At 41.0% G+C, this 23,917-nt stretch overlaps 1 protein-coding gene across 3 annotated transcripts in view; it reads right to left on the reverse strand.

Moving 5' to 3' along the window:
- Positions 1–23,917, reverse strand: part of metap1d (methionyl aminopeptidase type 1D, mitochondrial) — a 140,966-nt gene that overhangs the window by 12,934 nt on the left and 104,115 nt on the right. For 2 of the 3 annotated variants that reach the window (XM_033023954.1, XM_033023955.1), the window contains exon 7: positions 13,634–13,731. In XM_033023954.1, coding sequence (XP_032879845.1) covers positions 13,634–13,731 — 98 coding nt within the window. Of the gene's footprint in view, positions 1–7,353; positions 8,099–13,633; positions 13,732–23,917 lie in introns of those variants that run through there. The other variant, XM_033023956.1, reaches the window with a different exon arrangement.

Raw genomic sequence — 23,917 nt, forward strand, 5'->3', positions numbered from 1 at the left:
TTACAGGCTAAAATTGTGGGCTATGTGTGAAGAAGGAAATGTATATATTTCAGAACGATCACTTTGCATCTATCATCATTGAACAGCGTTGATAAAGGTACTTACACAAGAAATGTAAAAATCTGGAAATTATAACGATAGAGAAGACAATTTTAATAATCTCTAATTAACAGTTTAACTTAATTAACAGTTTAATATCTCTAAAAAAAGAAATATCAGCAGGCTCTGATAAAATGTATCCTCGTGTGGAAGGAAGCTTGGAATTAGTGCAGGCTATGTATATAATTTTGCAATCTTCTTTAATGACAGGTATCGGAAAACTATTAATATAGTTATTTGTTTAGGAAAGGAGAAAGCTATACACCAGGATTGGACAACATTAGTTATGGGGAGAGACTGGCTAGGCCAGGCTTGTTTTCCCTAGAGAAAAGAAAACTGAAAGGTCATCTGACAAAAATGTATATAAAATTGGGAGAGGCACAGGTATGATAAATAAAAAAATTTCCCTGTGGTAGAAGTATTGCATGGTTTTAAGGAGAGAGGAAGGCATTTTAAATTGGGAGAGGCACAGGTATGATAAATAAAAACATTTCCCTGTGGTAGAAGTATTGCATAGTTTTAAGGAGAGAGGAAGGCGTTTTAAAGGGGATCTGCGGGATTTTTTTTATATCCAGAGAGTGATCGATATTTTACACTCACTGCTAGAGATAGTGGAATCAGATACAATCACCACATTTAGAAGCATTTAGACAGCCACATGAACAGGCAAGGCACATGGACAGTCCTAATGCAGGCAAATGGAAGATGTGTAGATGGGCATTGATGTGTGGGCCAAAGGACCTGTTTCTCTGTGATATATCTCTTTAACTGAAGTGGGTCAGTCTAACATTAGTGGTTGGAAAATTACTGTAAAAAAAAATAAACTCACAGGAATTGCTTAAATCGGGATTAAAAGGCTCAAATAATCAGGCACAAGCAGTATTGGGTAGCTAGCCAATTGGTTTGATAGTATCCACCTAATTTAAAGGAACTTTTAAGTTGGTATGGATAGTACATTCATCGTGGTCTATGGAGATTTTTAACATGGTTCATGACATGCTAAATTGGCGAGCAAAGTAAAAGCTCGTGCAGTGAAAGAAAAATGAGTGGTTAGATTAAAACAGTGAGAGAAAGCATAGTGAAATACTCATTAGATTTTACTGACAAGAGGACTACATGCATTGGAATTTTACTGAAAACAGCACCAGAGTTCCTGTCTTTCATGACATATATGAATGATTTGGACTAAAATGTAGGGACCGTGATTACGTTGTTTACTGAAGTTGCTAAATTCAACTATAAAGTATGCATAGAGTAGCCAATGGAATTCAACCTAGTGAAGAATTGAGGTAATGCATTTGAACAGAGCAACAATGCAATGGAATTCACATTAAATGGTAGGATATCAAGTAACCCAGAGAAATAAAGGGATCTTGGAGTAACCAGAAGCCTTGGATGAACTAGGAGAACTTTAATCTATTGGGGACCAAATTTGTGATCAGGCATTCCAGAGCCATACAAGAAGTCCAAGTATGAGCTTCAGAAGGCCAATGCGATGGACTAAACTGGAGGCTAAGACAGGTGCTTGGCAACGGTCGCAGGGCATGCATGCAATTTATTTCTACCTGTATTAGGAGAAACAGAGTAGTTCAAGTGACAATGACACATCACTTCTGGATGAGCTCAATGCTTTCTATGCTCCCTTCAAAACATTGACCCTTCACTGTCCCCCCACAGTCTCCAATGACCCTGTTATCTCAGTATCCATTGGCCATTGTCATCATTGGCCATTGTCAAACAACCCTTCCATGAGGGTGAACCCTCAGAAAACGTCCAGTCCTGATTCTATACCCAGCCATGTTCTCAAAGCCTGGACCAACTTAGCTTCTACATTCCACTTTGCTTTCTCTCACTGAAGTCTTATTTTAACTGCCCACTTTTCTTTGCAATGCCTGAGCTCTTTCTTTTCTGATGTTTTTGCAGACACCTTCAACCTTTCAGAACTACGGTCCAAGGTCCCCATAAAGACATCATAACAATCATGCCCAAGAAGAACAAGGTGCCTTGGCTCAATGACAACTCAACGGTTGCACTCACATCCATTGTGCTGAAGCGTTATGAAATGATGATGCAAATCAATTCCGGTCCCAGTAATGACCTAGATCCACTTCAATTCACCTACCTCATTAACAGATCAGAAACGCATGCAACCTCACTGGCTCCCCACTGTTGCCCATTGGACACCAGGAAATCATACGTCAGGCTGTTGTTCATCAACTACAGCTCAGTGTTCAGCAACATCATCCCTCCCATACTTATTGTCAGACTCAGGGAAGAGGGTCCCTGCTCCCCCCCAATGCCACTGGATCCACAACCTTCTCATTGGATTGGCAACAACACTTCCTCCTTGCTGACCACCAGTATAGGATCACCTCAGGATTTTGTACTCAGTCTCCTGCTCTGTTCTCTCTATACCCATGATTGTGTGGCCAGAGCAAGACACAACGTGCTGGAGTAATCCAGTGGGTCAGGCAAAATCTGAGCATCTGTGGAGAGAATGGAAGGCCAAAGATTTGAAGGCCCTTCTTCAGACTTAAGTAGAAGTGGGGGGAGGAAAGCTGAGAAAACAAGGGGTGTGGGGGGAGAAAACATGGCAAGTTATATTTGTTTTACTTAGAATAACAGTGTTTTATAGTTATTGTTGTTGCTGTTGCATTTAAAATGATCGTAAAGCTGCAGCACGTAAAGATTTCAATGATCCGGTTCATATGCGGTGCATCTCTGAAAGTAGTATGAGAGGTGGCTAAAGTGGATCAGCTGATATTTCTATGTATCTAGTATTTGGTTTTCTTGGTTGAAGTAAAGAGCAGGGATTGTGCTATAGTTAGACTACAATGCACAGATTGATCATTGTACAACAGGGGGAAATACAAAAATGAGTTACAAGGATATTTCCAGGACTGAAGAGTTATGGTTTATACGATACGATAGAACTTTATTTATCCCAGGAGGGAAATTGATCTGCCAACAGTCATAATTTTTTTTTAAAAGCATGAAACATGAAATTAAAGTGATGAGTGGAACATATTGGGGATGTACAAAGATGGGGGGGGGGGGGGGGGGGGGGGTGGGAGGAAGTAAGTCTACCTTACGATAGAATGGGGAGGAGTTGTACAATTTGAGAGCCACAGGGACAAAGGATCTCATGTGGCGTTCTGTGCTGCATCTTGGTGGAACCAGTCTGTTGCAGAAGGTACTCCTCAGGTTGACCAGTGTGTCATGGAGGGGGTGAGCTGTATTGTCCAGGATGCTCCTCAATCCCCTCCAAGACCACCTCCCATGAATCCAACTCCGCCAGCCAGCCTTCCTGATAAGTTTGTTGATCCTATTGGTGTCCGCGACCTTCGCCCTGCTGCCCCAGCACACGGCAGCAAAGAAGATGACACTGGCTGCCACCAATTGGTAGAACATTTGCAGCATCTTACTGTAGACGTTGAAGGAGCGAAGCCTTCTCAAATAGTACAGCCGTCTCTGTCCCTTCTTGTACAGGGCCTCAGCGTTCCTGGACCAGTCCAGTTTACTGTCCAGGTACACTCCAAGGTATTTGTACTCCCTGGTAAACTGCACATCCACATCACTGATGGAGACACGGGACAGGGATGTTCCTCTCCTCCTAGAGTCCACCATTAACTCCTTAGTCTTGTCGGTGTTGAGCTGCAGGTGATTCAGCCCACACCACTCAACACCTCTGTATTCAGCTTCCCTCTACTCACTGATGCAGCCCACAATTGTAGAGCCATCTGAAACCTTCTGCAGGTGGCAGGAGTCCGAGTTATATCTGAAGTCCCAGGTGAACAGGAAGGGAGAGAGAACCATCCCCTGTGGGGCCCCTGTGTTGCTTCGAGACACAGTTCTTTAGCCTGAAACATCGTGGTCATCCAGTCAGGTAGTTATGAAGAGTGACTGACTATTCTGGGGTTATATTCTTTGGTACAAAGGAGACTGACAGATATAAAAGAGATATGATAATCTAGGCAGCATGAAAAGGCGAATCTATTTCCATCGGCAGAGAGATATAGAGACAAGGATTTAAGAAAAGATGAAAGGAGGGCAATGGAAAAATTCTGTCTCCCAAAGAGTAGTAGAGGTCTGGAACTCTGTGTCTGTCAGGGCAATGGAGACAGGATCGTTTATCACATTTGAAACACACTGAAGAGCATTGAAGAGCTGTAACCGAGGGCTACTGACCAAAAACCGGGAAACAGCTGCTTTTTTGAACAACATGGACATGATAGATCTTTTCTGATGTAAATTTCTATGATTCAATGACATTCTTTAACACAGCATGTGGTCATTATCTGGAATGCATTGTACCAAAGGGTAGTACAAAGAAATTCAATAGTGACTTATGAAAGGGAATTAGAGATATGTGAATTAACTGCAGCGTTGTGCAAAAGAGCAGGGACATACATGGTAATGATTGGATTGTCCTTTCAGTGAGTCAACACACGCATGGTGGACTGAATGGCCTGCTATATTATCAAAGCCTCAAATTCTATACAAATTGAAGTGAAGTAGATTTTGTCAGCGTCTGCGAGCCTCATTTTAGAATTTCTGTTAATTTAATGTCATGAAATTAAATTGTTACCAGTTTACTGGTTCTCAATATGGCCAGACCAACTAAATTTACAGGCATCACTATGCAATAGTTAAATATTGTGCAAGAGAAATGCTGTTGATGGTAGAGCTCTGGTCACAGAATTTCTGAAAAGGTTTCAAAGTATTTATCCCAATTACTGATAGAAAGATTCAAATGGGGAAGCACCCAGGGTGGATTTATCATTTATACCGGATGTAACCTGGTTACATATAGGAGTCAATACAATTGTGATGCTCAGTTACCCTTAGCTCAGCAAAAAATGTTGACCTAAGTTCCGAGGGAAAATCTGTCAGGATTTCTACTGCTGAGTAATTACTGAGTGATTCATAGCAGTAATGATTCCATGCAGACTTTACTTGATGCAAGCTAGAGCTACATTATGGCCCCTTCATCGTTTAACAGCCCTTCCAAAGTGTGAACCGACATAAATGACCCCGAGTGACCCATACAGTTAGCAGATTTTAGGTAGGAGAGGGGAGAAAGCTGTCAAAATGTCCAAAACCCTCCCACCAATTATGTTAAAAGTAAAGACATCCCATCAAGGGATCAGAATCAATTACAATAAGTCTCTAAATTTTTGCAATATGTATGGATACAAAAAACAGCAACATAAATTAATAATGGTGAATTTATCTCAATTGAATGCCATCTCTTCTATTCATTTACCTAAGGTACCTCAAAGGCCTGGTAAGATCAGACTTTTCACAGCATATTGAATTCTCTGTCACTTCTTATTGCAATCATTTCTGATCCCTTGACTCAATTGGATATCTTTGCCTTTAGTATCATTGATGTTTTATTTTATTTTTATGTGCTTGTTTTCTTCATCCTCTTAATAATGCAATAGATTGACAATAAGTCAGATTTAGGGAGGCAAAAGAACACAATGAATGTTTATGGCACTGTGTTTTCAATGTAACTAGACCCTCAGCTAGGTGAAGTCTGTGCAAAAATAATATGTGGGGTACATCAATGACAGGTGTTTCTCGTTTATATTAACCGATTTAATGGCGATTAAAGTAATGGCTGCCTCGCCATCAGTCTGTATGTCCCTTCCTTTCTTTGTGTTTAAATATGTATGTGTTAGATGTATGTTTTTAATGTTCTTTAACTTGTTTTATGTGGGGGGTGGGGGGGAGTTGGAGGAAACTTACCTCTTACCTCAACGGAGATGCGATTTTTTTCCGTGTTGTATCTCAGTCCGCAATGCGGCCTAACATTAAGGTGTTGGCGGCCTTTGCTGGAGATCGACCGGGAATGCCTGCGGACTTACCATCACGGATCCCGCGATCCCTTTGCCAGGGATCGACCTCGGAGCTCCAACCGCAGGTGCCTGCAGACTTAACATCGGGGAGCCCGTGGTCTCTGGTCAGAGACCGACTTCGGGAACTCCAAGCCGCGGGAGTTTCGATCGCCCCGATACAGGAATTTCGATCGCCTCGACGCGGGGGCTTCAACCTCCGGCTGCGGGAGCTTCGATCGCCCCGAATGCGATTGGTTCGACTGCCCCAACCGCGGCAGAATATAGAGGTAGAAGATTGGACTTTTTTGCCTTCCATCACAGTGAGGAATGTGGGGAATCTGCTGTGGTGGATGTTTATGTTAACTTTTGTGTAGTTGTGTGTCTTGTTGTTTTTTTTTCGTATGGCTGTATGGTAATTCACATATCACTGTACCTTAATTGGGACAATAAAAGAACTTTGAAATAAGAATAAGGGGTAAGCCATTTAGAACGGAGATGAGGAAACACTTTTTCACACAGAGAGTTGTGAATCTGTGGAATTCTCTGTCTCAGAGGGCGGTGGAGGCCGGTTCTCTGGATACTTTCAAGAGAGAGCTCGATATGGCTCTTAAAGATAACGGAGTCAGGGGATATGGGGAGAAGGCAGGAACGGGCTACTGATTGTGGTTGATCAGCCATGATCACATTTAATGGCGGTGCTGGCTTGAAGGGCCGAATGGCCTACTCCTGCACCTATTGTCTAAACCTTTGAACCTGAATTCAAGAGCTTAAAAAAATGGCCAGTTGTACATAATATCATAGAAGGAAAAAAGTTAAAGATGAGCAGACATAAAGGAACCTTCGAAGTTAATTAACTAAATTACATTTTTACACAATCAGCAAATTAAATATAGCGCAGAGAAGTATAACACTGGGTGAAAATAATGACCAACATCCCAGCGCCATTGATCAACCACAGCAGCTTCAAGAAAAAAAATGAAAGGAGTTTATGATGAGGCAGATTTCTAGAATCAGTATGTCCAATCATTCCATAGCAATATTTAACGTTGAAATCGGACTGCTGACCTATACTGGCAAATCAGTAGAATATGAAATGCAGGATGTCACACTGAAAATGTAAAATTCTCTGGTTAGAACATAACTCAATTACAATTTTGGTCATGGACACACAAAGGAAGCATTGAAGTCTGGAAGTGGTGCGGAAAAGAGCCATAAGGTTGATCCCCAGTGTCACAAAATGAGTTATGAGAAGAGAATGGAGAAATGCCTTGAAATGGGATAATTAAAAAAGGGAATCTTGCTAACATACATAATAGTAAATGGAACAGAAAAACTAATGATTGAATACTAGTTTGTTAAATCATGAAAAGGAGTTCAAATTGGTAAAAATATAATTTTAAAACTGATGCTTGGAAAATTCACACATGAAGATCAAAGAATTCAAATAGAACAATTGAGAATTTGTGAATCAGAGCAAAAATTGATCGGATCAAAATTTGTCAGAGAGGAAAAACTAAGATGGTCTATGTATCTAACGTGAGATTTAAAAGAGATGAACAAAATAGAAACCTCAGTTATTGTATGAAAATAATATTTATATATTGTACTAAAAGAGGTAAATCTGGGAATTACTATGTAATTACCATATGAACATTAATGAAGTACATTATATCATCACTAACAAAACATGTACTCACAGTACAGACACGGTGGATCAGAACAACATGATATACTAGTGCCAATTTGCAATTTAGTGGTTTAATATTACAATAAAATCAAAATAAACATTTTCAAATCAGAACAGACATCACCATGAACTTCTACAGCAATCAGAATGTAGAACTATCTGATCTGTTAACATAATCAAGTTCTTTGAATCATTTAAAATGATTTCAACAGCTTGAGGTAATAAAACAGGAAAGAATTCTGCAAGTTTTGTCGGCTAGATCATTGAAATTGTCTGATTAACATTCAATGCTGATCATAAAAGAAAATCACATGTTGGCATATTTAGCTAAATGTGTGATTTATGTCCAAGCAGCTAGGTTGAAGTTATAACTGGCTTTGGTTAGATTGAATCTATTCTAATGTTCAAGGTCAACTACCACATTATAGGAACACATTCAACTCTAGTTGGTCCATAGGTGATTCGTGATCTAAAAATGCACAAAAGCAAAAAGAAAATGCTGTTTAGAGCCACTTAAAGAGGAAGAGGATAAAAAAAGGTTTAAAGATTCTGAAAGAACATCGAATATGAATTGAAAAACAAATCCAATGTTAAAGTACTTGAGAACGTTCCTGTTTCAGAGAATCACAGAAAAAGAACAAAATTTAAACAATTGATTATTGGTGGATTGATGGACAAGAAGACAATCAAAAATGTTTTATAAAATAGTTGGTGAATTCTTTCGGCAAAGTGGATAAAAGGAATTTGGACCTAGTAAATCACAGTAAGATTCAGAACACATTTGTTGGATTAATAATCTTCCACTTAGAATATAATGATGCAACTATGTAACCTTTGGATTAATTCAACATTGAATTGAAATACATATTGCCAAAGATAAAACAAAATAAGACAAACCCAAAACACTGGATCATAGACTCGTCATAAATATCACTGTGCAATTTTGTTTTTCTCATCCATGAATTGAGAATGGGTGTAACGGTATTCAAAGCCTTAAATAAACATGAGTTTACCTAATTACTGTAGTACTATTGGGTTTTTACACCTTTACACCATAATCCCTTACGTTGCGTGCCATAAGGGAAAATCATCATCCATCTCCAGGTCACAGAATTAGTATTCTTTCAGTGCAAAATAATGAGAAATTTGAGTAAAATTCCAGGTGCTCTTGAATCACATATCTCAAGATGAATGGTTTGCAGTACCTAGAGTGGTCAACATGTTTATCAGAAGATGACAGAAGCATTCAGGGGTAAGAGAAGATTCATTAGTTATTTTCTAAGGTCGGCAGAGGTCTCAGTGGAGGTCTTCTAAGTGGGACAGGCCCTTAAGGCAGCAACTCTACCACTGCACCATCATGCCGCCCACTGCATATTATACTATGCGTGAAAAGATTTAATCACAAAATCATTCTTCAACAATTATGAAAACAATATTTTGTTAAGATTTTGTTATAACAATCTTTTGGGCATGAATTGTATTTAATCAGTAACTTGACAGGTAGGCACTCTTGAACACTCTAAGATGAAAGGTTGTGCAGTTGGCAAATGTCCAACCTGTCCACAAGCTGCTAAGAGAGTGACTGGCAGTTTTCTGATGAATGTAAAGTTTGAGCCAAGCTAAGAGGCTTGATTTTCTTACAGAATTTTCCATTGAGAAAATGAATTATATAAACACAGTCATCAAAAACAATAATTTGAGATGGCAAACTATTTCCTTATTTACTTTATAATATATTAAAACTTAATAATCATAATAATAATAATTAACAATTTCTAAAAACAAACCAGAATTCTTGTCTCCCATTTTTCTTGCATTTTAATTAGCACTTTTGCCTCTGTTTGGAAATCTCTCGACTTCTCTACCGCTCCTCATTTAGGCTCTTTTTTATAACCTAGCACTTTGATTAAACTTGGGCTAGTTTTGTCCTGGATGGCATCTTCTTATACGGCTCCATTCAAGTTTTGTTTGAGAACAGATTGCTTTGGTACTTTGGGACGTTCTATCACGCTAAACACTTTAAATACAGTGCCCTCCATAATGTTTGGGACAAAGACCCATCATTTATTTATTTACCTCTGTACTCCACAATTTGAGATTTGTAATAGAAAAAATCACATATGGTTAAAATGCACATTGTCAGATTTTATTAAAGGCCATTTTAATCCATTTTGGTTTCACCATTAGTCCCCCCCATTTCAGGGCATCACAATGTTTGGGACACATGGCTTCACAGGTGTTTGCAATTGCTCAGGTGTGTTTAATTGCCTCCTTAATGCAGGTATAAGAGAGCTCTCATCCCTTAGTCTTTCCTCCAGTCTTTCCATCACTGTTGGAAACTTTTATTGCTGTTTATCAACATGAGGACCAAAGTTCTTGGTTCTCGGTTTCTTGGTCCTCCAAAATGTTCCAAATGGAATTTAAACTGGAGGTGGTGGAGGGAGGACTTAAGCCAGAAAGGGTTTTTGGGAAGAAAGAGCTACTTTAAATTTAGTTGCATCTGGTTGGGTAACTATAGTAGGGTGGAGATGATTCCATGCTTTAATTGTGCGGGGGAAGAACGAATTGCTGTACACATCTGTCTTTGTAGCTGGAATCACAAATTGGATTGAATGCCCTCGTCTGCTCCTAATTGGTTTGGGTTTGGTGTAGGTCTTGTAATCTATGTCGAGCTGACCATTTAACATTTTGTAAAAACAGGTCAAACGGTGAGCTTCACGTCTGTCTTGGAGAGGGTTCCACCCCAGAGAATTCAGAAGTTTGGTGACACTCGCTTCTCTCTCATAAGTGTTAGGAACAAATCGAGCTGCCTGTCTTTGGACACGTTCGATGGAAGAAATGTTTTTATTTGTGTATGGGTCCCATGCTGCAACTGCGTAGTCCAAATGAGGTCTAACGAGGGTGAAGTATAGCTTCTCCTTGACAGAAGTTGAACAATGATGAAAGTTGCGCCTCAGAAAGTTTAGGACACCTGTTGCTTTCACTGTTGCATGATGAGTCTGACCATTCCAACGCAGATCATTCTGCAATTTGATGCCAAGATACTTGGTTTGTTTGGATTCTTCAAGGGTGGCAGCAAGTATATTGTAAGATGTTTCACCTGGATTCCTCTTTCTGGTGACACGCATGGTTTCACATTTGGAAGGGTTGAACTGCATGCCCCATTGTTGTGACCACTCAACCATAATATCGAGATCCTTTTGGAGAGCATCTTCATCATCAGCTGACTTAATTGGACGGTACAGCAAACAATCATCAGCGAATAGTCTGGTCGTACTTGCGACTTTTTCAAGGATGTCATTTATGTAAAGCAAAAATAGATGTGGGCCAAGTACTGTGCCCTGAGGTGTACCACTCAACACTGGATGCCAATTGGAGCTCTTTCCGTTCACACACAAACACACGCTGAAGACGTTTTGTCAGGAAACTGGAAATCCATCGTTTCGTGTTGGAACGAATACCATAGAAGTCAAGCTTCCGAAGCTGTCTCTGGTGTGGGATGACATCAAATGCTTTAGAAAAGTCCAGCACAACTAAATCCGTAATGACGTTACTATCAAGGTGCTTGGCCAGGTCATTTCGTCAGGATAAGCTGAGACTCACATGATCTATGCCTCCTAAAGTTGTGCCAATGAAAGTCAAAGAAGCCATTATGAGACTGAGAAACTGTTAGAGACATCAGCAAAACCCTAGGCTTACCACAATCAACTGTTTGGAACATCATTAAGAAGAAAGAGAGCACTGGTGAGCTTACTAATCGCAAAGGGACTGGCAAGCCAAGAAAGACCTCCGCAGCTGATGACAGAAGAATTCTCTCTATAATAAAGAAAAATCCCCAAACACCTGTCCGACAGATCAGAAACACTCTTCAGGAGTCAGGTGTGGATTTTTCAATGACCACTGTCCGCAGAAGACTCCATGATCAGAAATACAGAAGCTACTCTGCAAGATGCAAATAACTAGTTAGCTGCAAAAATAGGATGGCCAGGTTTGTTTGCCAAAAAGTACTTAAAAGAGCAACCACAGTTCCGGAAAAAGGTCTTGTGGACAGATGAGATGAAGATTAACTTATATCAGAGTGATGACAAGAGTATGGAAGAGAGAAGGAACTGCCCAAGATTCAAAACATACCACCTCATCTGTGAAACACAGTGGTGGGGGTGTTATGGACTGGGCATGTATGGCTGCTGAAGGTACTGGCTCACTTATCTTCATTGATGATACAACTGCTGATGGTAGTAGCATAATGAATTCTGAAATGTATAGACACATACTATCTGCTCAAGTTCAAACAAATGCCTCAAAACTCAATGGCCGGCGGTTCATTCTACAGCAAGACAATAATCCCAAACATACTGCTGAAGCAACAAAGGTTTTTCAAAGCTAAAAAATGAGCAATTCTTGAGTGGCCAAGTCAATTGCCCGATGGAGGAGAGAAGGAACTGCCCAAGAACCAAAGCATACCACCTCATCTGTGAAACACGGTGGTGGGGGTGTTATGGCCTGGGCTGAACCCAATTGAGCATGCCTTTTATATGCTGAAGAGAAAACTGAAGGGGACTAGCCCCCAAAACAAGCATAAGCTAAAGATGGCTGCAATACAGCCCTGGCAGAGCATCACCAGAGAAGACACCCAGCAACTGGTGATGTCCATGAATCGCAGACTTCAAGCAGTCATTGCATGCAAAGGATATGCAACAAAATACTAAACATGACTACTTTCATTTACATGACATTGCTGTGTCCCAAACATTATGGTGCCCTGAAATGGGGGAACGATGTATAAACACTGCTGTAATTTCTACATGGTGAAACCAAAATGTATAAAAATGGCCTTTATTAAAATCTGACAATGTGCACTTTAACCACATGTGATTTTTTTTCTATTACAACTCTCAAATTGTGGAGTACAGAGGCAAATAAATAAATGATGGGTCTTTATCTCAAACATTATGTTCCATTATTCTGTGTTCGTGTTCCATTATTCTGTGTTTGTGTTCCATTATTCTGTGTTTGCACTTCTGGGTGAGATGCTAATTGCATTTCGTTGTCTCTGTACTTGTACACTACACAATGGCAATAAAGTTTAATCTGAATCTGAATCTATGGAGGGCACTAATTTCAAATCGTCCTTTAAAATGTATTTTTTAATCTTCAAGGATTTTTTCACAAAGGTACAACTGTAACCACGCCTTTCCCTGTCTCTCACTTTATCATTTCAGTTTGTCAAACTTGTTTTTGCTGCATTCCTGAGAGTAAGATTTTAAATTTGGGTTTTGATGCACTCTGTGTTCATGAATGCCTGAGAGATTAGCACTCTTGAATATTGCTCTTTTGTCCTTCGCAGCACTTGTAATGGCAGTCAAAATGTTTTTCCTTCATGCTCGTCTGTGTCTGTTCACACACGCTGTCGGAAGCTTAGCGCACTTTCATGCTGTTATTTCACCCTGGTTTACGCCTGCATGTGTGCTAAGTTTGCCAAACAGAAAAACCTACCCACAAAAGAATGTGCACAGGAAATTTGAAATGCAAATCTGCACAAAATGTGATGGGGAAAATAAAGAGGGAAATCAAATTCAAAAGGGAAAAGAACCAAAAGGGCACAGAAGAATAAATAAAAAAGAATAAAAAGAATATAGGCTGCTTAGAGAACTCCAGACTCTCACCATTTACAACTAAATGCAGAACTAGATAACTTTGATACAATCATTGGGTGTATTATCACTTTGCTCTATGTATTGAACGTTGGCTTTTTGGTGTAGCATGCATTTAGTCCTGTGTTGCAGCATCACCATGTTTAGGTATGGTGGGTGCTGCTCCAGGCATACCCTTCTGCACTCCTCAATAAACCAGGATCGTCTCCTTGGTCTTAGGGATTTGAGGAACCACTAAGTTGCAGATTGTGTTGATGATTCATAATAAAAAGAAACATTTTGGTTAAAGAACACTTCCAAGAATTTAGGTACATATTATTAGAATATAGTAATCAAAGTGAAAAACCTACCATGATGCCAAATTTCAGGATGTCCATGAAAATATGAGCCTATCCCATGGCCAATAAAACAAGGGCAAACTTGCAAACCGCTGGAATATGCTATCTTGCTATAAATAATCACAAAAAAAGAAATACATTTTTATGGATTAGTATAGAAATCAGGAAGAGAATGCAACAAAACAATTTCTGTGAATTTCCAGCGCCGCTGAGTGAGTTCGGCTGCTGGGTCCTGGAGCCGGTGAGTGCAGTCGGAGCCGGGGCTGGGAACTGGTGAGCCTACACACCCCCCTCCCCTACAATCCTCCTCCCCTATACTCCCCCCTCCCTTACACACCTCCTCCCCTACACCCCCAATCCCCTACTCCCCCCTCCCTTACACACCCCCTCCCTTACACACCTCCTCCCCTACCCCCCCCCCCATCCCCTACACCCACCCTCCCCTACACCTCCTCCCCCACCCCACACACACTCCCCCACACTTGTAATTGAAGAAAATCAGATATGCTTAAAGTGCACATTGTCAGATTTTAATAAAGGCCATTTTTTATACATTTTAGTTTCACCATGTAGAAATTACAGCTGTGTTTATACATAGTCCCCCCCCATTTCAGGGCACCATAATATTTGAGACACATGGCTTCATAGGTGTTTGTAATTGCTCGGGTGTGTTTAAATACCTCCTTAATGCAGGTATAAGAGAGCTCTCAGCACCTAGTCTTTCCTCCAGTCTTTCCATCACCTTTGGAAATTTCTATTGTTGTTTATCAACATGAGGACCAAAGTTGCGCCAAACTGAAGGGGACTTGCCTCCAAAACAAGCAGAAGCTAAAGATGGCCATTCGCCAAAAGTTGCAAACTGAATCATAGCATGAATTTGGTCTGTCCAGCAGTTAAATCAACAAGAAACTCACTGAGCAACAACCCCAAGTAATACAGGGAACACCATTAACCATAACACATGTTGTTTCATGATCTCACATAATCATTTGATTCCTTCAATCAAAAGAGTAGACCAGCCTCCTCAAATTTGTCTTCCCTCACAAATTTGTTGATCCTACATCTGTTGCATGGTGGCAGGCAAGTAAACTGTAATCCTAACCAGTGGCACCACAACAGTTCCAAACTCATTGTAGATTGGTGTCAAGTAAGGTTGCATCACCACTTTTATACTTTCTCAATTTCTTTCATTGCAATGCTGCAACCATTTCCACCACACTTCCTGCCAGAGAGAGTGTATCAACAGGATAAATGAGAAACTGTTCTTTGCTCCAGAACTGCCCATTTCAACCTCAGTCGTAATTCAAATAAGTTCCCCAAATGCCATTGAAAAATCCTGTTAATTCCTATCTTGGAGAACTGTCAAAGTAAATATGGCCACAATTCTGGAACCAAAAACAAACTGTTAGCAGAACTCAGTGGGACAGGCAGTATATGTAGAGGAAATTAGTGTCACAGAGTGATACAGTGTGGAAACAGGCCCTTCGGCCCAACTTGCCCACACTGGCCAACAATGTCCCAGCTACACTAGTCCCACTTGCCTGCGCTGGGTCCATATCCGTCCAAACCTGTCTTATCCATGTACCTGTCTAACTGTCTCTTTAATGATGGGATAGTCCCAGCCTCAACTACCTCCTCTGGCAGCTTGTTCCATACACCCTCCACCCTTTGTGTGAAAAAGTTACCCCTCTGATTCCTAATAAATCTTTTCTCCTTCGCCTTGAACCTATGTCCTCTGGTCCTCGATTCCCCTACTCTGGGCAAGAGACTGTGCGTCTATCCGATCAATTCCTCTCATGACTTTGTATACCTCTATAAGATCACTCCTTATCGTCTTGCGCTCCATGGAATAGAGACCCAGCCTACTCAACCTCTCCCTATAGCTCACACCCTCTAATCCTGGCAACATCCTCGTAAATCCTTTCTGAACCCTTTCAAGTTTGACAATATCTTTCCTATAACATGGTGCCCAGAACTGAACACAATATTCTAAATGTGGTCTCACCAACGTCTTATACAACTACAACATGACCTCCCAACATCTATACTCAATATTCTGACTGATGAAGGCCAAAATACCAAAAGCCTTTTTGACCACCTTATCTACCTGCGACTCGACCTTCAAGGAACCATGCACTTGTACTCCTAGATCCCTCTGCTCTACAACACTACCCATAGGCCTACCATTTACTGTGTAACACCTCACACTTCTCTGTAATAATTTCCATCAACCATTCCTCCGCCCACCTGGCCAATCGATCCACATCCTGCTGCAATCTTTCACAACCATCTTCACTATTTGCAAAACCACTCACTTTTGTATCATCAGCAAACTTGCTAATCTTGCCCTGTATGTTCTCATCCAAATCATTGATGTAGATGACAAACAGTACCGGGCCCAGCATCGAACCCTGAGGCACACCACTAGTCACAGGCCTCTAGTCCGAGAAGCAACCTTCCACCATCACCCTCTGCTTCCTTCCATGGAGCCAATTTGCTATCCATTCAGCTATCTCTCCTTGGATCCCATGCGATCTAACCTTCTAGAGCAGCCCACCATGCGGAACCTTGTTGAATGCCTTACTGAAATCTATGTACACAGCATCTACAGCTTTGCCCTCATCGACCTTTTTGGTCAAGTTTTCAAAAAAATCAATCAGATTTGTGAGACACAACCTCCCACGGACAAAACCATGCTGACTATCCCTAATTGCTGACTTGCCCATCCAAATGCCTGTATAACCTCAGAATACTCTCCAGTAACTTTCCAACGATAGATGTTAAGCTCACCGGCCTATAGTTCCCAGCATTTTCCCTGCAGCCCTTCTTGAAAAGAGGTACAACATTTGCCACCCTCCAGTTTTCCGGCACCTCTCCTGTATTCAAGGACGACTCGTACATTTTTAAGGACAACTCGTAAATTTGGACATCATTTCGGATAAGGACTCTCCTTCAGACCCAAAACGTCGTCCATCCACTTTCCTCCACATTCTCAGTCTGACCCACCGAATTCCTTCAGCAGTTTGTATTTTGTCAAGATTCTAGCACATACATCTTTTATATTAACCATTTTAGATGGCTGTGCACTGCTTCTCAAGTGAAAGTAGGAACAGGCATTAAATGATGGCCTAGCCAACAATATCCACATTATGCAAATGAATAAAAATGGGGAAACGTGGAATTACTTAAATTGCCCAATCCAGAACATTGTTTATCAAGACATTGCTTGGAACTGATGGAATCCGTTATTCAACATATGTAGCATTTCCGTATGTTTACATGCACATAATAAAACACTAGATAGGAACACCGAGAAATTTGATCACATCGTGTTTTTTGTTTAAAGTTTAACTTTATGCAAAAAATTGACTATATCGCAGAGCTGAACCGCATCCTTCTGCAACCTGTCCTGCCTCTCCCACCAACGATTTCTGTCTTGGTATGGCTCACTTCCTATTGCAGAAAAGTGCAACAGCCTTTCAAAATGATCATAGGCACTAAGCAGCAAACACCAACAACATTTGTAATAGATTTCCCACAATATTCATCTAAAGACAAACAATGATGGGAACAGGAATTTGTTTGTATATATGTTTATATATATAATTCAAGAGCCTTCAAGAGCCTTCCGTGGATGATGTTACTAATTATGTCCATTTAAATTAATGTCTGTAAGATAAAATATAAATTAATGAATTAATTCCAATATCTGTTGCAGGAATGAAGGATCTCAGTGGAGCAAAACATCAGATATTCACCACATATTTAAACCTTTGGACTCTTCTTACATATTTTCAAGGTCACACTCTTCAGCAATAAAAATAATTTATGAATTGAATCATTTACAGTGGCTTGCAAAAGTTTTCATACCCCTTGAACTTTTCCACATTTTGTCACGTTACAACCACAAACGTAAATGTATTTTATTGGGATTTATGTGATAGACCAACACAAAGTGGTGCATAATTGTGAAGTGGAAGGAAAATGATACATGGTTTTCAAATTTTTTTACAAATAAAAAACTGAAAAGTGTGGCGTGCAAAAGTATTCAGCCCCCCTGAGTCAATACTTTGTAGAACCACCTTTCGCTGCAATTACAGCTGCAAGTCTTTTGGGGTATGTCTCTACCAGCGTTGCACATCTAGAGACTGAAATTTTTGCCCATTCTTCTTTGCAAAATAGCTCGAGCTCAGTCAGATTGGATGGAGAGCGTCTGTGAACAGCAATTTTCAAGTCTTGCCAGAGATTCTCAATTGGATTAAGGTCTGGACTTTGACTGGGCCATTCTAACACATGAATATGCTTTGATCTAAACCATTCCATTGTAGCTCTGGCTGTATGTTTAGGGTCGTTGCCCTGCTGGAAGGTGAACCTCCGCCCCAGTCTCAAGTCTTTTGCAGACTCTAACAGGTTTTCTTCCAAGATTGCCCTGTATTTGGCTCCATCCATCTTCCCATCAACTCTGACCAGCTTCCCTGTCCCTGCTGAAGAAAAGCATCCCCACAGCATGATGCTGCCACCACCATGTTTCACAGTGGGGATGGTGTGTTCAGGGTGATGTGCAGTGTTAGTTTTCCGCCACACATAGCGTTTTGCATTTAGGCCAAAAACTTCAATTTTGGTCTCATCTGACCAGAGCACCTTCCTCCACATGTTTGCTGTGTCCCCCACATGGCTTGTGGCAAACTGCAAACGGGACTTCTTATGGCTTTTTTTCAACAATGGCTTTCTTCTTGCCACTCTTCCATAAAGGCCCGATTTGTGGAGTGCACGACTAATAGTTGTCCTGTGGACAGATTCTCCCACCTGAGCTGTGGATCTCTGCAGCTTCTCCAGAGTTACCACGGGCCTCTTGGCTGCTTCTCTGATCAATGCTCTCCTTGCCCGGCCTGTCAGTTTAGGTGGACGGCCATGTCTTAGTAGGTTTGCAGTTGTGCCATACTCTTTCCATTTTCGGATGATGGATTGAACAGTGCTCCGTCGGATGTTCAAAGCTTGGGATATTTTTTTATAACCTAACCCTGCTTTAAACTTCTCCACAACTTTATCCCTGACCTGTCTGGTGTGTTCCTTCGGCTTCATGATGCTGTTTGTTCACTAATGTTCTCTAACAAACCTCTGAGGCCTTCACAGAACAGCTGTATTTATACTGAGATTAGATTACACACAAGTGGACTCTATTTACTAATTAGGTGACTTCTGAAGGCAATTGGTTGCACTGGATTTTATTTAGGGGTATCAGAGTAAAGGGGGCTGAATACTTTTGCACGCCACACTTTTCAGTTTTTTATTTGTAACAAAATTTGAAAACCATGTATCATTTTCCTTCCACTTCACAATTATGCGCCACTTTGTGTTGGTCTATCACATAAAATCCCAATCAAATACATTTACATTTGTGGTTGTAACGTGACAAAATATGGAAAAGTGCAAGCCACTGTATTAATATTAAAAAAAACTATTTTCCTTCAATATTCATTTACAAAACATACAGAGCAAAGGATTTTGACTAAGAGCGCATTATTTGAAAATTGCTTCATATAAGAAAGAGATGGCATAGGTTTTGAAAATGTTTTGAAAAAGATAGGGACAGTATCAGAATAATTTCAGCAAACAGGAGAGATAGTGGATTATTCTTGAAGTTGATGGGAGAGGATTAAAGAGGCAGAATATTGTATTCTTAAAATAATGAACTTGGAGTAAACAGATGTACAGTGCCATGAAAGCAGTAGTATGCCGAGGAGATCACTGTAAACACTGAGCTATGGTGTGGTTAGGCTGCATATGAAGGCCAACAACTGAATAAGTGTTCAGATAATCACGTCTCTAGACATCAAGAAATGCATTAGCACTTTACGTTGCAGTTTGAAATAAAGGTAGAAAAGGCAAAGGCAGGTGATGAAGCTAGTTATTAGATTAGCGGGAAAATAGTTGTACATTGTCCTGATGCTTCAAGATGAAAGTGTGTATTTGGCTATTGAGAGGGAAGCATAGTAATACACGAGTTGATCAAAACACACGGAGTGGATAGCAAATTGTAACATGGGCTAACTTTCACAACAGTGCTTGGTTATCTCGTATAACAAAAGTGCATTGGTGCATTGCAAAGAATTTCAATTCATTGAATTAGCATTTTTGATCATATAAGGTGTCTGGTAAGATTTTGAAAGTGAACATTAATAACTATCAAATGGTGCAGGTGGCAGATGCAAGTTGCTTATGTTAGCTGAATGTTATTGGATATATTTAAAGCAGAGATTGATAGGTACTTGATAAGTAAGGGTGTCAAAGGCTACAGAGAGAAGACAGGAGAATGGGGTTGAGAGGGAAAAATATATCAACCGTAATCGAATAGCACAGCAGACTCGGAGGACCAAATGGCTTAATTCTGCTCCTATGTCTTATGGTCTAAAATATTGGAAACACTCAGCAGACCAGGCAACACCTGTGGAGATGGAATCAGAGGCAATTCACCAACTTGATGGACCACAGTTCTTGACCTACCATGTAATTGGCCCAAAATGCTAACTCAGACTTCCCCCTGCGGTTATCATCTAAATTATTGTTGAGCATCACCAGTATTCAATGTACTGGCACCAGAGCTAGCCATTTTTAAGAGGAGACACAAGAACTAGCAGATGCTGGAATCTTGACCAAAAAACAAAAGGCTAGAGGAACACTGTGGGTCAGGCAGCATTTATGGTGGCAATGGACGGATTACATTTTGGGTCGGGACTCTCCTTCAGTCTGATCCCTGGTTAGTTCTGATGAAACTCAGTTTTTCTCTCCCCACATACACTGTCTGACCAGCTGGGTATCTTGAAATTCTCCTTTTTGCATCACTCAGCCCTTTCTTTTCTCTGTCAAATTTCTAGCATCTGTTGTTTTTAATATTTTTCAAGTGCTTAATGTGATTGAAGATTGAAATTAATCTTGCTACTCCTTTTGCAGGTCGTTTAATACAAATGTGTTAACACTTCCACTAAATCAAGAGACACCAGAGTTTCGAATAAGTACATCAGAATTAATGGTTGAAAATTGTGAATCAATTGCTGTGAATTACTGTCCATTGAACTTTTCATTTGAATCTCTTCAATTTTGGACCTGTACATTGACCAAACTAATGACTCGGTTTTAAGATTTATTACAATATCCTGAGTGATAAACATCATAACGTGTATCTAATTATTTCCTATTGACAGCACTGCATTTCATCCCATTTCATCTCCTTCCCAATTAACACACATGTACACTTCGAGGATGGATTGGGGACTAGTAGTCGACAAGGAATTCCTAAGGCAATTTCTGTTCCCCAATCCAGATGGGCTGAGGTCAGATGTTGAATTCTTACTGAAGCTTGCTGAAATTGGCTGCATCGGCAGAGCTGGGATAAATGGTGACATTTTCTAAACATAAAAACCCAACAGGCAGAGAAGAATAAATGGTAAATAAAATTAGTTGTGTTAATTTTATCTCTTCCATGACCTTAGGACATCCTGAATCATTTTACTAGCAATGAAGCCCTTTTGAGGGCTGTCACTGTTTATGAAGGAGGAAATGCAGGAAGTAATCTACACGTGTCCACAAATGGCAATGAAATAACCTGATCTTCTGCTTTGTTTAAGAAAGAACTGCAGATGCTGGAAAAATCGAAGGTAGACAATAATGCTGGAGAAACTCAGCGGGTGAGGCAGCATCTATGGAGCGAAGGAATAGGTAACGTTTCGGGTGGAGACCCTTCTTCAGATTTTCTGCTTTAATCATTATTATTGAGGAATAACAATAAGGTAGAATACTGAGAGTTTCTACATTTACTGGCAAAGATGTCAAAGCCGGTCTTGACACAACACATTATTTAATAGATGGCATCCCCATGAGGGATCTCCCATTAGTACGGTTCTGGAATGCCTATGTGGATTATGTGCTCAATCCTCAGAAATGGTCCAACCACTGCCAACACTGACATAATTGAGGCAGTAAGTTTACTTATTTAATATTCGACATTTCCTATTCTGAGGTGTCTGACGGGGGAGTAATTGAAAGGAAATGTTAACTCTGTTCTTCGCTCCACAGATGCTGCCTTACCAGCTGAGTATTTCTGGCATTTTCCACTTTGGTGTCAAATTTCCAGCATTTAGTTTTTAGCCTAAATTAATAGTTCAAGATTTTTACACCATTTTCGCTCTTTTGACAAACAACATATTCGCAATAACAAAATGTTTCTTTGTGGCAACATTAATACATGTAAAAAATTTTGTACATTGATTTGATCTAAAGGGCAGTCAGGTACACAATAAATGCTGGTCCTGCCAGTAACACTCAGATAATGAAACATAAGTACACCTTTCAAAAATCACTCTGTTATGTTAAGGGCATGTCCCACTTTCATGACCTAAGTCACGACCTCTGCCGAGTTTACCCTTGACTCATACTCGCAGCATAGTCGGCACAAGGTCGTAGGAGGGCTTAGGAGGTCGTAGGTAGGTTGTGATGCTAGTCGTAGGTACTCGTGGCCTCAAGTTGATTGGGGCGTTTTTTTAACCTGATGAAAAATGTCCACAAGTAAAAAAAAGGTCGTGAATTAGGTCGTGAAAGTGGGACAGGCCCTTAAATCTTCATCTCATCTGTCCACGAGACCTTTTTCCAGAACTATGGTTGCTCTTTTAAGTACTTCTTGGCAAACTGTAACCTGGCTATCCTATTTTTACAGCAAACCAGTGGTTTGCATCTTGCAGTGTGGCCTCTGTATTTCTGTTCATGAAGTCTTCTGCGGACAGTGGTCATTGACAAATCCACACCTTACTCCTGAAGAGTGTTTCTGATCTGTCGGACAGATGTTTGGGGATTTTTCTTTATTATACAGAGAATTCTTATGTCATCAGCTGTGGAGGTCTTCCTTGGCCTGACAGTCCCTTTGCGATTAGTAAGCTCACCAGTGCTCCCTTTCTTCTTAATGAGGTTCCAAACAGTTGATTTTGGTAAGCCTAAGTTTTGACTGATGTCTCTTAACAGTTTTATTCTTGTCTCTCACTCATAATGGCTTCTTTGACTTTCATTGGCACAACTTTAGTCCTCATGTTGATAAACAGCAATAAAAGTTTCCAAAGGAGATAGAAAGACTGGAGGAAAGAATAAGGGCTGAGAGCACTCATACCTGCATTAAGGAGGCAATTAAACACACCTGAGCAATTACAAACGCCTGTGAAGCCATGTGTCCCAAACATGATGGTGCCCTGAAATGGGGGGACATTGTATAAACACAGCTGTAATTTCTACATGGTGAAACTAAAATGTCCAAAAATGGCCTTTCATAAAATCTGACAATGTGCACTGTAACCACATGATTTTTTCTATTACAAATCTCAAATTGTGGAGTACAGAGGCAAATAAATAAATGTTGGCTCTTTGCCCCAAAATTATGGAGGGCACTGTATATTTAACTCTCTCTTGAAAACATCCAGTGAATTGGCCCCCACTGCCCTCTGTGGCAGAGAATTCCACAGATTCACAACTCTCTGGGTTAATTTTCCCCTCATCTCAGTCCTAAATGGCCTTACCCCTTAAATCTTAAACTGTGACCCCTGGTTCTGGACTTCCCCAACATCGGGAAAAATTTTCCTGCATTCTGTTTCCACAGCCATACAAACAAAGACAATTCCTAGACATACACACAATTTAGTTCACACAAACATCCATCACAGTGAACCCACTGTGATGGAAGGCAAAGTCTTTTCTCTCCCCTGTTCTCCATGTCTCTCCCGATGTCCAAGCCCCAGGCGGGCGATGCTAAGTCCCACGGCCATTTTAGGCCGTGCCGGGCGATTTACAGCCCCGCTCCCGGTCTAGAAGTCTCGAAGTTGGAGCCCCCGGCGGGCGCTGGAATGTCCCACGGCCATGAAGCCGTGCCGGGCGATGTATGACCCCGCTCCAGGTCATTGCAACCCCGCGACACGGGCTGGAGAAGTCGCGTTGCGGGAGCTCCGGGAAGCGGTCTCTCTCTCCCCCCGGACCCGCGAGCTCCCGATGTCCCAGTCCACCGGACCTGCGGCTGCGTTGCTGGAGCCTCCGAGCCCCAGGAGTCGAGTCGCAGCAGCGAGTCACCACCGCTCCCCACGCTCCGAGGCCGGCCAGCCCCACGATGGTGAGTAGTCCGCAGCTCCGCAGTCTCCCGAGCCCCCGGGTCGTTCAGGCTGGAGGCCGCTCCACGGTGCTAGGCCCCAACGACAACGGAGACCCGACAGGGAAAAGGTCGGGTCTCCCAGACAGGGAAGAGATTTTAAACAGTTTCCCCCTGCC

This window comes from Amblyraja radiata, chromosome 7 (genome assembly GCF_010909765.2).
Source record: "Amblyraja radiata isolate CabotCenter1 chromosome 7, sAmbRad1.1.pri, whole genome shotgun sequence".
In the NCBI taxonomy this organism is placed as follows: domain Eukaryota; kingdom Metazoa; phylum Chordata; class Chondrichthyes; order Rajiformes; family Rajidae; genus Amblyraja; species Amblyraja radiata.